General features: G+C 51.7%; 1 protein-coding gene across 1 annotated transcript in view; it reads left to right on the top strand.

Annotated features, from left to right (window-relative positions):
• The window catches only part of LOC142583408 (cell adhesion molecule Dscam1-like), a 680,687-nt gene that overhangs the window by 30,964 nt on the left and 633,321 nt on the right, over nucleotides 1-16,402 (top strand). The window contains exon 4 of the mRNA XM_075693861.1: nucleotides 2,408-2,592. Within this exon, the coding sequence (XP_075549976.1) occupies nucleotides 2,408-2,592 (185 nt within the window). The remainder of the gene's footprint in view (nucleotides 1-2,407; nucleotides 2,593-16,402) is intronic.

Raw genomic sequence — 16,402 nt, 5'->3', positions numbered from 1 at the left:
CACAACTGAGTTTACTAAAGCACACATCACACAATTGTGGGTCAGCGCTCGTCCTGTGTCCTTTCACTCCGTCGTCATTTTTCTCACACTGTTACTATTAAGAACGTGTAGCTACTGGCCCAACTTTACACTTAAAAACACTCTGATGCCGAATGACTATCATGCATCCCCATTGACCTGCCAGCGCAAGACGACGAGGATGACGACGCCTTCCTTGGAATAATAAGCGCGGAAGACTTGGCCGAACAGAGACGAGGAGACCCGGAGCTAAAAAATCCCGTCAAGTATTTTGAAGATAACATCGACGTTGCCCCTAGGGCACATCAGCAAGGATTGTCTTCGTTCTCGCTTTAAATTAACCTGCTCGTAAAGACGTTATCGCCAGGCCGCGACAACTACTTCCTTTTTGTTTCCTCAGCAATGCGTCTAGAAATACATCACGCTCTACATGACGATCCGACCTGTGGACACCGCGGATGCTCCCGGACGCTATCGAGTATACATGGAAAGGTATTAGTGGCCGCGCATGTCCGGCGACGTCACCCGTTACGTCAAGACATGCCGAGACTTTCGGCGACGCAAGACACCGCCTACAGGGCCACCAGGATTACTAAAGCCAATTGAGCCTCCTTGCCGGCCATTCCAGGAGATCGGGATGGATTTGTTGGAAGCATTTTGGACGTCAACGTTCCGAAATAAGTGGATCGTCGTGGCGACGGACTACCTCACGCATTTTGCTGAAACAAAAGCTCTGCCGAAAGGTAGCGCAGCCGAAGTGGCAAAATTCTTCGTCGAGAACATCCTTCTGCGATATGACACCCCAGGAGTTCTCATCACCGACAGAGGAACGGCCTTTACAGCAGAGCTCACCCAATGCATTCTGTAATACAGCCAGACAAGCCACAGGAGGACAACTGCCTACCACCCACAGACGAATGGTCTTACGGAGCGGAGCGCCTTAGCAAGACCCTAGCCAACGTGCTAGCAATCTACGTCGGCGTAGAGCACAAGACGCGGGATGCGGACCTGCCGTACGTAACCTTCGTAACCTAAACAGCGCAAATGACGCCGTTCAAGCTGGTTCACGAAAGGAAAGCAACAATAACTCTTGACGCCATTCTGCCGCACGTCACCGATGAAGGGGATCTCATTGTCGCCGCCTATCCCCAGCATGCTTAAGAAGCCAGACAGCTCGCCCATGTGCGCATCAAGAATCAGCAGAGGACAGACAGCCGGCACTACAATCTCCGACGACGATACGTTGAATACGAGTCTGGCGACCGTATTCGGGTTTGGGCCCCAATCCGGCGGCGAGTGCTCAGTGAGAAGCTTTCACGCCGCTATTTCGGACCCTACAAGATCATCCGACTCATTGGCGCACTTTACTATGAGGTCGTCCCAGGCGGCATTTCGCTGTCACAGCGGCCCTACTGACGACCTTACATAGTTAATGTACTGCGACTTAAGCTGTTTTACCAGCGCTAAGGAATTTTGGCACTTTCCATAGCAGAACGTTCGACTTCCTTTTTTTCGGACTGTATTACTTCGGGCTTTGTTTCTTTGTTGTTTTGTTTAATAAGTGTCCTGGTGTTTTTCGCCCTCCTCCTATGTTTGTAGCATCGGGACGATACTTATTGAGAGGGGGACATTGACACGTGTACTTATTTATCTTTTCCGGGGTGACGTCTTTCCCCGTCTAACAAATGTTATCGCTCTGCGCCAGACGCCCCCGTATGTATCAAGAGTTTCTCGAATGTTATCGATAGTTCTATATGCTGTCTGTCATCACTGAAGCTTGTGTAATCTGAATGCATTTGCGACGCGAACTATGTAGAGCTTTCTGAAAGACAAGTCAGAACCAGTGATTGCTCTGGCATCTTCGATGACTGATGTATAAAAGCCGACACGCTTGACCTGCAGATCGGATTTCGACGTTCGCCGACTGTGTTCGCCGCTATAATTGCGTTTTGAGTGTAACTTGTACTTCTGGGCACAGGTTCGCCCAATAAAGAGTTAGTTTCGCCATTCACCGTTTTACTAGTGTGTTCTTCACCTTCAGTACCGCGTGACAGTATTTCGAAGTGCGATAGTAATTCAATTCACTGAGCCTGGTATGCAGCAAAGATTTCCCATTCCCATTCAAAATGCGCTGCACGGTAAGGCGAAAGATGTGGATGGTGCCCTCACTTGAGACAAGTTATAGTTTCCGCCACTCTCATTTTCCTCTACCCTATCATTCACAGATTTGAATTATTTGCCCGCTTAAATTACTCTGTGCTCTCTTTCATTCTCTATTTCTTTGTTTCGTTGTTACCAATGATAATTCGAGGTTAAAGTTGGTCTCCTTTTTCATCAATAGGATAGTGTGTTCTCTAGAAGAATCCATGACAGGTGTCTTTTCCTGCAGGTGGTACAAATTCTCCGGTGGCACAAACGACAGCCGGGAGCCCCTTCACAGCAGTGGCCGTGTAGCGGTCCACTCAGACACCCTCCTCATCCGCCATGCCAGTATCTCCGATTCCGGTCGCTACCTGTGCGTGGCGAACAACAGCATTGCCTCGGAGCCGTTCACCGTAACGCTGAGCGTGCTGGGTGAGGATCATTTGGCGAGGTACTTGATGGAGGAGATAATGAATCTGTCGCGCTGTATCTCCGAACGGCAATACCAAGAAATTATTGTTGAATAAAATTAGTGCCGTAATTCTTGGCCGGGTCTTCTCAAGTGTTAAAAAGAAGTTGTAGATGGCGCTGACGATCACCGCAAATCATAAAAGGAAAAGTAGCGATTTCAGTTTATGTCGAAGCATCAATATATTGTCACGTGGTGGCGACGTTGAAGAACACAGTAGCAATACTGTGAAAGGCAAAAACTAGCTTTTATTGGGCGAACCTGTGCCCGCAAAAACAGGCTACACTTATAGCACAACGATAGCGGCGAGCACGGTCGGCGATCGTCGTAAACCTGATCAGCGGGTCAAGCGCGTCCGCTTTTATACAGCAGTCATCGAATGTTCCAGACTAACCGTTGGGACCCGCATGCCTTCCACAAAGTTCTACAACATTCGAGTCACGCGATGAAATCAGATAACACAGGGTTCGGCGACAACAGACAGCGAATCGATAACTTTCCAGCAACTTCGGATATGTGCAGACGCGTCCCGCTCTGTGCGATAACATTTCTTAGGCGGCGAAACGTGGTCGCCCGTTAAATATAAGTACACGTGTCAATACCCCCCTCTTAAAAAGCATCGACCCGATGCTGCAAACAAACGAAAGTAATAAAAGAAAAGCACTCCTAGCAAAAAAACTACAAAATAAGGAAGTTCGTCAGCGTCCGTAAAAGGGTTCAAGACGCACCACGTAGACCACTTCAGATCGTGCGCGGCGTCGCTGTGAATGCGAAATGCCGTCTAGCACGACCTCATAGTCTTGTGCGCCAATACGTCGGATGACCTTGTAAGGTCCGAAATATCGTCGCAGTAGTTTTTCACTGAGTCCTCGTCGGCGTATCGGGGTCCACACCCAAAAACGGTCGCCGGGCTGGTACTCGACGAAGCGTCGTCGGAGGTTGTAGTGTCGGCTGTCGGTCCTCTGCTGGTTCTTGATCCGCAGCCGGGTTAACTGTCGGGCTTCTTCGGCGCGCTGGAGGTAGGTAGCGACGTCAAGGTTCTCCTCGTCAGTGACGTGCGGCAGCATGGTGTCGAGCGTCGTCGTTGGTTTCCTGCCGTAGACCAGCTTGAACGGCGTGATCTGTGCTGTTTCTTGCACCGCCGTGTTGTACGCGAATGTTACGTACGGCAGGACGGCTTCCCAGGTCTTGTGTTCGACGTCGACGTACATCGCTAGCATGTCGGGGAGGGTCTTATTCAGCCGCTCCTTAAGACCATTCGTCTGCGTGTGGTAGGCCGTTGTCCTCCTGTGCCTTGTCTGACTGTATTTCAGAATGGCTTGGGTGAGCTCCGCTGTAAAGGCCGTTCCTCTGTCGGTGATGAGGACTTCTGGGGCGCCATGTCGCAGCAGGATGTTTTCGACAAAGAATTTCGCCACTTCGGCTACGCTACCTGTCGGCAGTGCTTTTGTTTTAGCGAAGCGGGTGAGGTAGTCCGTCGCCACGACGATCCACTTATTTCCGGTTATTGGCGTCGGAAAGGGTCCCAGCAAGTCCATCCTGATCTGCTGGAATGGTTTGGCAAGGAGGCTCCATTGGCTGTAGTAATCCGGCTGGCCTTGTCGGCGGTGTCTTGCGTCGCTGACAGTCTCGGCATGTTCTGACATAACGGGTGACGTCGGTGGTCAGGCGCAGCCAATAATATTTTTCTAGATCCTCGATAGTGTCCGGGAAAAGCTGAGGTGTCCAGCGGTCGGATTGTCATGTGGGGCATGCAATACTTCTGGACGAAGTCCTGACGGGACAACAAGAAGGTAATTGGCGCGGACTGGTGAGAACTTCTTCACGAGCAGATTGTATTGAAGCTTGAAGGAAGATAATCCGCGCTTAAATGGCCTGGGGACAACGTCGGTGTGCCCTTCCAAATATTCGACGAGGGCTTTTAGCTCCGGGTCTGCCCTTTGCTGTTCAGCGAAGTCTTCCGCGCTTATAATTCCAAGGAAGGCGTCGTCATTCTCGTCATCTTGCGGCGGCGGGTCAATGGGTGCGCGTGATAGGCAATCGGCATGGGAGTGTTTTCGTCGGGACTTGTAGGTTACAGTGATGTCGTATTCTTGTAGTCTGAGGCTCCACCGCGCCAGTCGTCCTGAAGGATCCTTTATATTCGCTAGCCAACACAACGCGTGATGGTCACTGGCGACTTTGAATGGCCTGCCATAAAGATAAGGGCGAAATTTAGCTGTAGCTCAAACGATGGCGAGGCATTCCTTTTCGATCGTAGAATAGTTGCCTTCCGCCTTTGACAGCGACCGGCTAGCGTAAACTATCTCCTGTTCGACTCCGTTTCTTCTCTGGACTAGAACGGCACCGAGGCCTAGGCTACTGGCGTCAGTATGGATTTCTGTATCGGCGTACTCGTCGAAGTGCGCAAGTACCGCGGCGAATGCATGCGTCGTTTGAGTTCTTCAAATGCGTCGGCCTGCGGCGTTTCCCACTTGAAGTCAACATCACATTTAGTTAGACGTGTCTAAGGCTCGGCGATGCGTGAAAAGTTCTTGACAAAGCGGCTGTAGTAAGCACACATGCCAAGGAATCTACGCACTGCCTTCTTGTTGATGGGTTGCGGCAACTGTGCGATGGCAGCTGTCTTTTGCGGGTCTGGATGGACACCATAAGTGCTGATTACGTGGCCTAGGAACAGAAGCTTATCGCAAGCGAAGGGGCATTTTTCCGGCTTCAGAGTAAGCCCTGACGACTTGATGGCCTCTAGTTCTGTCGCAAGCTGCCTGAGGTGATCGTCGAAATTTTCAGCGAAGACGACGACGTCATCCAAATAAACGAGACAGGTCTGCCACTTCAATCCTGCTAACATCGTGTCCATGACGCGCTGGAACGTTGAACGCGCCGAGCACAGTCCGAATGGCATAACCTTGAACTCGTAGAGGCCGTCTTTTCGCGATCTCTTTCGTCGACTTCTATTTGCCAATAGCCAGACTTAAGGTCCATCGACGAGAAGTATTTAGCGTTGCAGAGCCGGTCCAATGCGGCGTCTATTCGTGGGAGGGGGTATACGTCCTTCTTCGTGATCTTGTTCAGACGACGGTAATCGACCCAGAAGCGTAGGGTTCCGTCCTTTTTCTTTACCAGGACAACAGGGGATGCCCACGGGCTTTTCGACGGCTGGATGATGTCGTTGCGCAGCATTTCGTCGACTTGTTCTCTTATAGCTGCACGTTCTCGCGGCGAAACTCGGTAACGGCTCTGGCGGAGTGGTCGAGCGCACTCCTCGGTGATTATGCGATGCTTGGCGACTGGTGTTTGTCGAATCCTCGATGACGTCGAAAAGCAGCCTTTGTATCGTCGGAGCAGACTTCTGAGCTGCTGTTGCTTAATCACGGGGAGACTTGGATTAATGTCGTAGTCTGGTTCGGGAACCATCGTCTTCCGGGTAGATGCGGCGGAATCCGAGAGGACAAACGCATTACTGGTTTCCAGAATTTCCTCGATGTACACGATCGTCGTGCCCTTGTTGATGTGCTTGAACTCTTCGCTGAAGTTTGTCAGCAACACTTCAGTTTTCCCTCCATGCAGTCGAGCGATCCCTCTTGCGACGCAAATTTCACAGTCTAGCAGTAGACCTTGGTCGCCTTCGATGACGCCTTCTACGTCAGCGGGTGTTTCGGTGCCGACCGAAATAACAATACTCGAGCGAGGCGGGATGCTCACTTGATCTTCGAGAACACTCAAGGTGTGGTTACTGCGAAAGCTCTCCGGCGGTATCGCTTGATCTTCCTACAGCGTTATTGATTTTGACTTCACGTCTATGATTGCGCCGTGATAGTTCAGGAAGTCCATGCCGAGAATGAAGTCTCGTGAACACTGTTGGAGGATAACGAAGGTGGCAGGGTAAGTGGGTAAGTCCACTCATGAACGGTTATTTTTGCCGTGCAGATTCCAGTCGGCGTAATGAGGTGTCCTCCAGCGGTCCGAATTTGGGGGCCCTCCCATGCTGTCTTAACCTTATTCAACTGGGCGGCGATGCGTCCACTCATTACGGAGTAATCGGCCCCTGTGTTGACTAAGGCAGTGACCGCGTGGCCGTCGAGAAGTACGTCGAGGTCGGTGGTTCTTTGTCTGGCGTCGCAGTTGGGTCTTGGCGTCGGATCACGGCTGCGTCGTGTTGAACTGAAGCTGGAACGTCGCGTCGTCAAGCCGCTTTTCGTCGGTGTAGTCTTGGCTTCCTGACTTCGTCGGGACGACGGCGTGTCGTCATTAGGTCGTCGAGATGTTTTCTTTGTCGTCTTCATCGGCGGCGGAGGATCTTCGTTAGTTCGACGAACAGCAACCGCACCTCCATTGGTTGCTGTTTTTAGTTTTCCGGATATGGGCTCGCTGACCGGCCTCGGGCTGGGCCAGTGTATAGTCGGCGCTGCGGCGAGAGGTAGCGGCCTGGTGATGGCGAACGCGACGGTCGTCGAGAGCTCCACTGAGTAGCGGCGAGGTAGTCTGCGATATCGCGGGGGCGCTCACCTTGCTGCGGGCGCGGAGCGTTCACGGCGAAACCTCGCAGTCCCATCTCCCGGTATGGACATCGTCGGTAGACGTGACCCGCTTCTCCGCAGTGGTAGCAGAGCGGGCGGTGGTCGGGGGCTCGCCAAATGTCCGTCTTCCTTGCGCAGGTGCGCTGGGCGACGGGTGGGCGTGCTGGCGGCGGCGGCGGCGGCGGACGACAGAATTGCGTCGTTGCAGGGCCCTGGCGTAGTCGCGGAGGGGGACCTTGACGGCATGCGACGGCGGCGTATGTCATCGCTTCTGGCTGGGGCTGCGGTAATTGTAGTTGCAGCTCGGGAACTCCAAGCGATCGGTGCATCTCTTCTTTCACGATGTCGGCGATCGAAGCCACTTGGGGCTGCGACGAAGGCAGGACCTTGCGCAGTTCTTCACGCACAATGGCCCTGATGGTCTCCTGAAGGTCGCCGGAATCCAGTCCTTGGATGGCGTACTGCGGCGTGAGCCCCTGGCGGTTATATTGCCGGGTGCGCATCTCCAGAGTTTTCTCGATCGTCGATGCCTCTGCAGAAAACTCAGCTACCGTCTTCTGTGGGTTACGAAGAAGTCCTGCGAAAAGTCCTTGCTTGACGCCCCGCATCAGGAAGCGGACTTTTTTCTCCTCTGACATTTCCGGGTCGGCGTGCCGGAAAAGACGGGCCATCTCCTCCGTGAAGATCGCGATCGTCTCGTTTGGCAGCTGCACTCTGGTTTCTAGTAGCGCTTGGGCTCGCTCTTTTCGCACGACGCTTGTAAACGTTTGCAAGAAGCCGCTTCGGAACAGGTCCCACGTCGTTAAGGTAGCTTCTCGATTCTCGAACCAGGTCCTGGCGGCGTCTTCCAGTGCGAAAGAGACATGCCGCAGCTTTTCGTCGCTGTCCCAACTGTTATACGTAGCGACCCTCTGATACGTCTCGAGCCAGGTTTCCGGGTCCTCGAATGTTGATCCGCAGAACGTCGGAGGTTCCCTGGGCTGCTGCAGCACGATGGTGGACGCTGGGGCTGCCATTGGGGTTGCCTTCTCCACAATCTTCTTGGTCATCTCAGGTAGAAGTCCGTGCTCCGGGGGCAGCTGTTGAAGTCGGCGGCTTGCTCGATGCTCCGGGACTACGTTGGTGTTCTCTTTGCGGTCCGGGCTTGGATCACGGCTTGTCGGGGGTGTCCGGTACATGAACGAAAAGCACATCCACCAGATGTCACGTGGCGGTGACGTTGAAGAACACAGTAGCAAATACTGTGAAAGACAAAACTAACTTTTACTGGGCGAACCTGTGCCCACAAAAAACAGGCTACACTTATAGCACAACGATAGCGGCGAACACGGTCGGCGATCGTCGAAAATCTGATCAGCGGGTCAAGTGCGTCGGCTTTTATACAGCAGTCATCGAATGTTCCAGACTAATCGTTGGAACGCGCATGCCTTCCACAAAGTTCTACAACATTCGAGTCACGCGATGAAATCACATAACACAAGGTTCGGCGACAACAGACAGCGGATAGAAGCATCGATAACTTTCCAGAAACTTCGGATACATGCAGACGCGTCCTGCGCTGTGCGATAACATTTGTTAGGCGGCGAAACGTGGTCGCCCGTTAAATATAAGTACACGTGTCAATATTGTAAAATCTCACCACAGCATTGTGCTATTGTCAACTATCCTGACATAGTCTTTAGCTGTGTCCTTTCTTGCTTTCCAGACATTATGATGGATTTCCGGATACCTTATTGGAGAAGTCTTCGTTATTTAAGCATTCTAATAAATTTTGCCTTATAAATTTACCTTAAAGAATAATGCGAATCTGACGTCATGTGGGAATCGGGTTGTGCGAGGCAATATAAGTTACTACTCAGGCGCTCTAAATCAACGTTTCAAATTGTTTTGAACTGCATGAATTGCTTTCATTTAGTCACTGTTATTAAACGTCCTGTGTATGCTTTGCGTGTGTTCTGTTATGTCTTATAATCCACACAACCTTGCGGTAGTTCGTCCTCCCCCTCAGCAAACGTCTGGGTTTGCGAGAAGCGTTGCGTTCTTCGCTTTGCTCGATGCAACGTTCTCGCTCAGCGTATTTGTGGCATACCGCAGCCTCGATTGCACCGTGCGTCCCTTCCTCCGCTTTTCTAAAGGCTGACGGCCGCCAAACCGCTTTTCGCGAACGAGAAGGCGAGGCCCGCCTACCACCTGCGTCCTGGCTCAAGCGCTGGAGCCCGAAGGAAACATCGGCGATGAGATGCTCGCAGACATAGTGCTAAGAGCTACCTGGACGAGAACACCATTGTGATGTTGCGGAGAGCGAAGCTACGGGTCATGTTATTTCATTCTGAGCTGCTTTGGCGGAACCACGCCCCGCCTCTCTAAACTCTCTCCTACTGCCAGCCAGTGATGCGGAGTGTGGAACGTGATACCCCGACGTCTACGGCAATGTCGCTTAAAGAGGCGAAGAATGTCTCTCACCACTAATGGCGAATACAGCAATGGCGTTTTACAGCAAAGCTGTACAAGGCTAGCCGATTCGTCCGTCCGTCGTCTGTTGGATTGCCTACGCGCCGAAAGCTTCCCCAGTGCAACCTCACGCGCATGCGCGAAAAAAAAAGAGAAAGAGAGGCGCGCGATTAGGCAACACCACCTGTTTACTCCTGATTCATGACGTCACTATACCTGGCTAGAAATTTCCATTGACAAGGCTGGCGTGATGAAAGCGGTGACGTCTAGATCACTGTTGCCTAATCGTAAACATTCGCATAAGACTCTATATCAATCGGGCCAGGTAACATGACGTCATGGAACGGAGTGCAAACGCCTCGTGATATCTAGGCGGTGTTGGATGAGCTGTGCCAGAACTGACGTCGTTGCTCTCCGTCTCAGCCTAGCGCGTCCGGAAATTGGTAGGCAACGCGTCATACGTACTCCTGAGGAGCACAGTTTTTGATCGGCAACGCTGCGAGCAGAACCGGGAACGAGCTCATATACGCCGTGCCGATGCTGCAGCCCGGGCACAAGAACAGGCTCGTGCGGCCGAGCGCAAGCAGAAACGGTGTACCGAGGATCCGGCCACCTACCAAGCCGTCGTTTTTAGTGAACCCTCTGGAGTAACCCAGGTATAAACACCGGGGCCGCACGTTTTAGCTTCGCTGGTTAACCATTCGTACGAAGGGCTCGGGCAGTGATTTTTCGTTATAGCCAATGGTCAGCTCTAGGTGGAGTGATGAAATTAGTAAATTTGCAGGCGCAAGTTGGAATCAGCTATCGCAAGGCATGAGTAAATGTAGATCGCGGGGAGAGGCCTCCATCTTGCAGTGGAATTATGGAATAAGCTGATGATGGTGACTAGTAGCGTGAAATGCGGTACAATAACTCTTAACAGGTGGCATTCTCCAGTCTTGTTTAATAACTGTAGGCAAACAGAAAGCTAGCAGACGTACGCTATCCAAAGACATATATCTAGGGTGAGGAATTTTTTGTTTAGTCATGCCAATGAATATAGTTACCGTACTGTAATGCATATTTAAAATGAAGCGATTTCGCAATGGGTTTTGCTATGCAGCGGTTTTAGCAAGTGCGGACTTCGTGGCGATGTATCACGTGCAGTGATGGCGGCAGCTGATTTTCGCATCTGGGGGCGTCTGGTGGCAGACTGAATTATTGTTAGCGCTAGCTTAATCAGGTCACTTGAAAACCATGTTACACAAACTAGTTAGATAATGCTTTTGTAAGCTTCCTTCTTTTTTAACACAGTGCTCTATCAAAATAAAGAAAAAATCATACAGGCCAGCGGGAGCGTCCCAGCGGGCCAGCGTCCCTGTATTTTCACATTGTTATTGTTCCGCGGTTCACGCTGCGGGTGCGATTTTGAGGGGGCCTTCAACAACCCCGAATGCACAAAAATCGCGTGCAGGAACGGCCGGTAGATATATTGGCGCACCTGCTTGTAGCACGTACGAAATCACAAGTTCGAAATGGTGATGGGAGAAGCTAGTTGGTGGCCGTTCATGCTTTATTCTCATACCAGTTGTAACCTTGCGCACCATTTGCTTGTCCGGGTTTTCTCTGCCCGTCCTTTTCAGTTTGTACATAGGGCAAGAAGAGAGTAGCAATTACGAGCAAAACGCACCATGTGAAGGAGGCGTAACAACGTTTCTTTGTTCTTTTGTGAGCCAAAGCGGCTTGCTCAGAGGCGTGTCAGATTATTCATACAATTTCCTTACCCCGGAGCATGAAGGCAGAAGATTTAGATATGAATATAGATAAGAACCAAGTTGCGCCTGCCAATTGAGGCCCCACTTGGTTCCAATAGAAAAGGTGCCTGGCCTTTAAAGCCTTGCACCTTTTATTTAGAATTGTAAAGTACTTTCACTGAATCCATAAATCAATTCTATTACAAATATAGATAGGGTTCCCAGTACTAGGGTTTCATTTGATCGACAGAACCTAGTACACAAGCTGAGAACCTGTGAAAGCCATGCAGCGTTCTTTAGAGTAATATGTATGCTGGTTTTCCCGTGAAGAAAAGCGACCAGGAGAAAGAGGACGAGGTGTGCTTCTTGCTGCAGGTAAGCCTAGCCTTGCAAAAGTTGGCGGCAATTTTTCTGCCCGAGTATCACCTATCAAATGCCGTAGGGTCTGAAGCTAGTCACAGCCTATTTGGTAACAACAGTTGTCATTACACAAAACTTGACACGGAGCATGACACGGAGCATGACACGTTGCGCGTTATCCATACCACGTCCACTCAAACGGCTCCCCATTCCCTCTACAACTCCGCATCACAGAGAAACTTCAGCAGGAGGCTAAGCACATCTCCTAAATATTCAATGTATTCATGGATACAACAACGACAACAAAAGATGACGCGCTATGCCGGCCCTGCAAAAGTGGATGTCCAGAAGCTGTTGAAAACCAACACTACAACTGCTGAGGGGGGTATGCAATACTTTACTGCTCAATGCCTGCTCCGGCAAATTAGTCAGCCACAGGAGAATGCGGACGTGCGGACTTCCCTTGCGCTTGAATTCGACGGCAGTACGACCAGCGGAAGGACGCCACCGCTGGTGGTAGTGCCATTTCTTTTCTTTTTGCTGCTACTCGTATTCATGCCACTCCTCGGCAGCCCTAAATGTGCGTTGCCTGCCCATAAAGGTGCTGGAGCAAAAATTAAATCAGTTGCTTGGTGAGTTCTCCTACATATGAAAGGCTAGTGACGTCGCTCCCCACGTCACAAGCTGCCGTCACCGCGGCAGTTTGCCCAACAGTATTGTTTACCGGAAAACGTATGCGGGCCTTCGCGTTCTTAGCAGGAGCACCTTATCATCAATTATGGGGTTTGGATGCTTGTTTTGCCCTTGTTCCTTATGGAAACAGATGCTGTGCTGTATGTTGTATTCGTGATAGCAAAGAATTTATGCACTTCCCGCTTAAATCAGTGGTTGTTTCTTTTCTTTTTTTCGTGAGGACGACGCCATAAAGAATTCCGTCCATCAAGAGGCCAGCAGCTTTGCTGTAAAATGTGACGAATTCAATACTTGAGTATGAGCTTTCATGGCAGTTTACAGCAGGATGAAAGGCCGGACTCCATCGGGACAAGCCCTGGCACGGGGTTGTTTATGTAGGGGCAGAAATTGAACATTTATTAATATTAAGCAATAAAAGTACCAAAGTCTGTATACGTAACTGCACCGTAGTCGCGTAACGTCAGCTACTTCGCATCCCATAATCTGTATGATTCCGCTGTGTGTAATGTGTGTACTGTACACGTGCCGCTGCGTGCGTTTGTGCGCACGAGAGTTGGTGAATTTTTCCATTTGGATGAGCCGAGAAACTGTCTCCGCGGTATATTTTCTTCTACAGTTCATGGTTGGGCGTTCTGCTGCTGAGCACGAGGTGCGCTTCCAGGCTGCTGTGGTCGCACTATAATAACGATGGAATGAAAAAGAAAACGTTTGTTTTGACTGACGTGCTTGATGAAAAAGCATTTGTACTACAATACTACGCGCCACAGTAGCCCGGGCACAAAAGATGACGACAACACGCCCAGCACGCTGAAGGTGCGCGAGCAGTGGAACCCTGGAATCAGGCTTCCGCCTGATTGAACGGGCTCGACTAAAATATTATTTGTGGACACCAGGCACCAGGGTACGTCTAGTTTATCTTCACCCAAAAATTGGTCACCTCGGACTTTAAGTCATCGCTCCAAGCTCCCGGCGCATCAGCCGCTTCGTTGGGCCTACTACCGCAAGGATCTCGAGCCCCGCTGTCTTTGCAGTCCGCCTCCTATCCATTCAGCCGTGGCCTCGTATTCTCCCAAACAAGTACTGCCCTCAGCGCCACTGCCCCGCGATGCCGAGGTCACCGCTCTCAAGCTCTCGGAGTTCTGGTCGTCGGACTCGCAACTTTGTTTCATTACTATCGAACCATTGTTCCTTTGCCACCACCTCAGTTGGCAATTGACCATGTTCGGCCACGTCGTTGTAGCGCTACAACCTACTACTGCTGCGACTGCTCACTATGTTCTACGCTCCCCGCCCGTCGGCCACCCGTAGGCCCTTAAGGTCCCACTCATCCAGCGCACAACTGAAACGGAGCAGCATTGAATACAGCAACTTCCATCGGAGGAGCTGGGCGGCCGCAAAGCTACCCACTTATTGCCTAGCATGCATACCTAGCTCCATGAACCGACAGCGCATTTCACCGGGAACGTTTCCTGCAGCGGCCTCCACCGCAGGTACGCATGACACTCACCGCGTCTTAATCCTCGACAATATTATCTGTGGCTCAGTTGGCCGACAAGATTATGTATGCTGGTTTTCCATCCGTGGCCACTGTTCATCGCCCTCCTGACCCTTCGCCCCACGGCATGGCCGGTGGTGACAGCTATGCGCTTCTTCTCGAAGCTAATCAGGAGCTCACACGGCAAGAAGCCCGACTGACAGCTGACGTCGCTGCTATCCGAACACGCCGGCCGCGTTCTTCGTTACGACCTCGGCGCCCCAGACGCGGTCACTCTGAACGCCGTTCTGCTTCTCCCGTTACTCTTTGCTGGTACGAGCGTCGCTATGGCTCTCGCGAAAAGCAGTGCTGCCAGCCCTGCTCCTATGGCGCAAACGGCTGGACCCAACACTGACGGCGACCGCTGTTCCTGGCCCCAAATAAACTCGCCTTTTCCACGTCACAGACAGCGTCGCCAAAGTCCGTTATCTCGTCGGCACTGGCGCCGAGATTTGCGTTATTCCTCCTACATTGGCTGAGTGCCGCCACCCTCCCGACTAAACTCCTTTCACCATTTCAATAGATCGACCATCCGGATTTACGGACAAATGTCGGTGACTCTTGACACAGGCCTCAGACGTGCCTTTCGCTGGATCTTTGTCATCACAGGTGTTCGCTAGGCTATTACCGGAGCCGACTTTCTTTTGCACTACCATCTCGTCGTCGACATGCGGCACAGTCGCATTTTGGACTCCGAGACGAGCTTAACCGTCCAAGGAGTTTCCTGTTGCACCCCACCGCTTCGGACTTTGCGGACGCACATGGCCGTTCCTCACAGTCGGTCAGCCGTCCTTGCCAGGTTTGCGGACGTCTTGCGACCCCCCTTCTTTCAGTCCTCGATCGCTCACGGCGTGGTACATCGTATCGTCACCACTGGCCCTTCCGTGCTTGCTCGGACTGGTCGCCTCGTGCCTGATCGCCTAGCTGTCGCCAAAAAGGACTTTCAACACATGCTTGACCTTGGCTTCATTCGTCCCTCTTCCAGTCCTTGGGCCTCGTCACTCCATATGTTGCCCAAGAAGACCGGTGACTGGCACCCCTGCGGCGATTACCATACTCTCAACAAGGGCGCTGTTCCGGACCGGTACCTAGTACCTAACATTCAGTACTTTACGTCAGCACTGCACAGCCGCACCAATTTTAGCAAGGTCGACCTGGTGAAAGCCTACCACACATTCATATGGAACCCTTAGTTATTCCGAAGATGGCCATCATAACACCCTTCAGCCTGTTCGAATATCTGCGCATGCCTTCCGGGCTTCGCAATGCGGCCCGAACCTTTCAGCGTTATGTTGATTAGGTATTACGTGTCTTGTCGTGCTGTTTCGCCTACCTTGACGACACATTTCTCTACCGCACCACTGCTGAATATCACAAGCTCCATATACGTCAAGTGTTCGCAAGACTCAGCAAGTTTAGCCTTGTCGTTAACGGTCCGAAGAGCGAATTCGGCATTACGGAGTTCGATTTCCTCGGCCAACCCGTCAATGCACACGGCACTCGTCCACTCCTGACCCACGTCACAGCGATCCGTGAGTTTTCCTGAGCCATCCCATACCAGGCGATTGAACGATTTCTTGACCGCGCGAACTCTTACAGCCTTTTCATTCCTCGCTGTGCCAATACCCGCCGTGGTTGCTCAGTGGCTATGGTGTTGGGCTGCTGAGCACGAGGTCGCGGGATCGAATCCCGGCCACGGCGGCCGCATTTCGATGGGGGCGAAATGCGAAAACACCCGTGTGCTTAGATTTAGGTGCACGTTAAAGAACCCCAGGTGGTCAAAATTTCCGGAGTCCTCCACTACGGCGTGCCTCATAATCAGAAAGTGGTTTTGGCACGTAAAACCCCAAATATTATTATTATCGCTGTGCCAATGTACGCAGCGTCCACACGACCTTCTCTCGGTCATCAAGATACCAAAAATTCCCGTGGCCTCGAACGACGCCGCTGACTGCGCATTTAGAGGCATCAAAGAAGTCATTGCCTGCGGCATTCTTCCAGAAGGTCTTTTCTGGTGCTTGGCAGCCCATCGCCTTCTTTTCCTGGAAGCTTACGCCCCCTAAGTGCCTCTACAGCACTTTCGGCCGAGACCTGCTCACCATCTATAAGGCTCTGAAGCACTTTCGACATTTTCTTGAGGGACGCCTCTTTCATGTTGTTACCGACCATAAACCACTGACTTCCGCCCTAGAGTCCAGCAGCACCTACTAAGCTGCCCACGAAATAAGACAGCTCACCTTCATTTTTGAATTCACCACCGACATTCCTAACGTCAGCGGAAATTCCAACAGCGTAGCCGAGGCACTTTCTCGCGCCGCCATCCATGCAACGGACCACGGCCGACCGATCATCGACTTCGCGGCAATCGCTACCGCCCAGAGTGTCGACGCCAAGGTCCAACAGATTCGCAAGAACGGCATTTATCTGTTGTGAGAAGATAACCTGCATCCTCAATGCGACGTGCCCCTCGTTTGTGATACGT

The sequence above is a fragment of the Dermacentor variabilis genome, chromosome 5 (genome assembly GCF_050947875.1).
Source record: "Dermacentor variabilis isolate Ectoservices chromosome 5, ASM5094787v1, whole genome shotgun sequence".
Classification (NCBI taxonomy): Eukaryota; Metazoa; Arthropoda; class Arachnida; order Ixodida; family Ixodidae; genus Dermacentor; species Dermacentor variabilis.
This window is presented reverse-complemented; position numbering and strand designations above follow the sequence as displayed.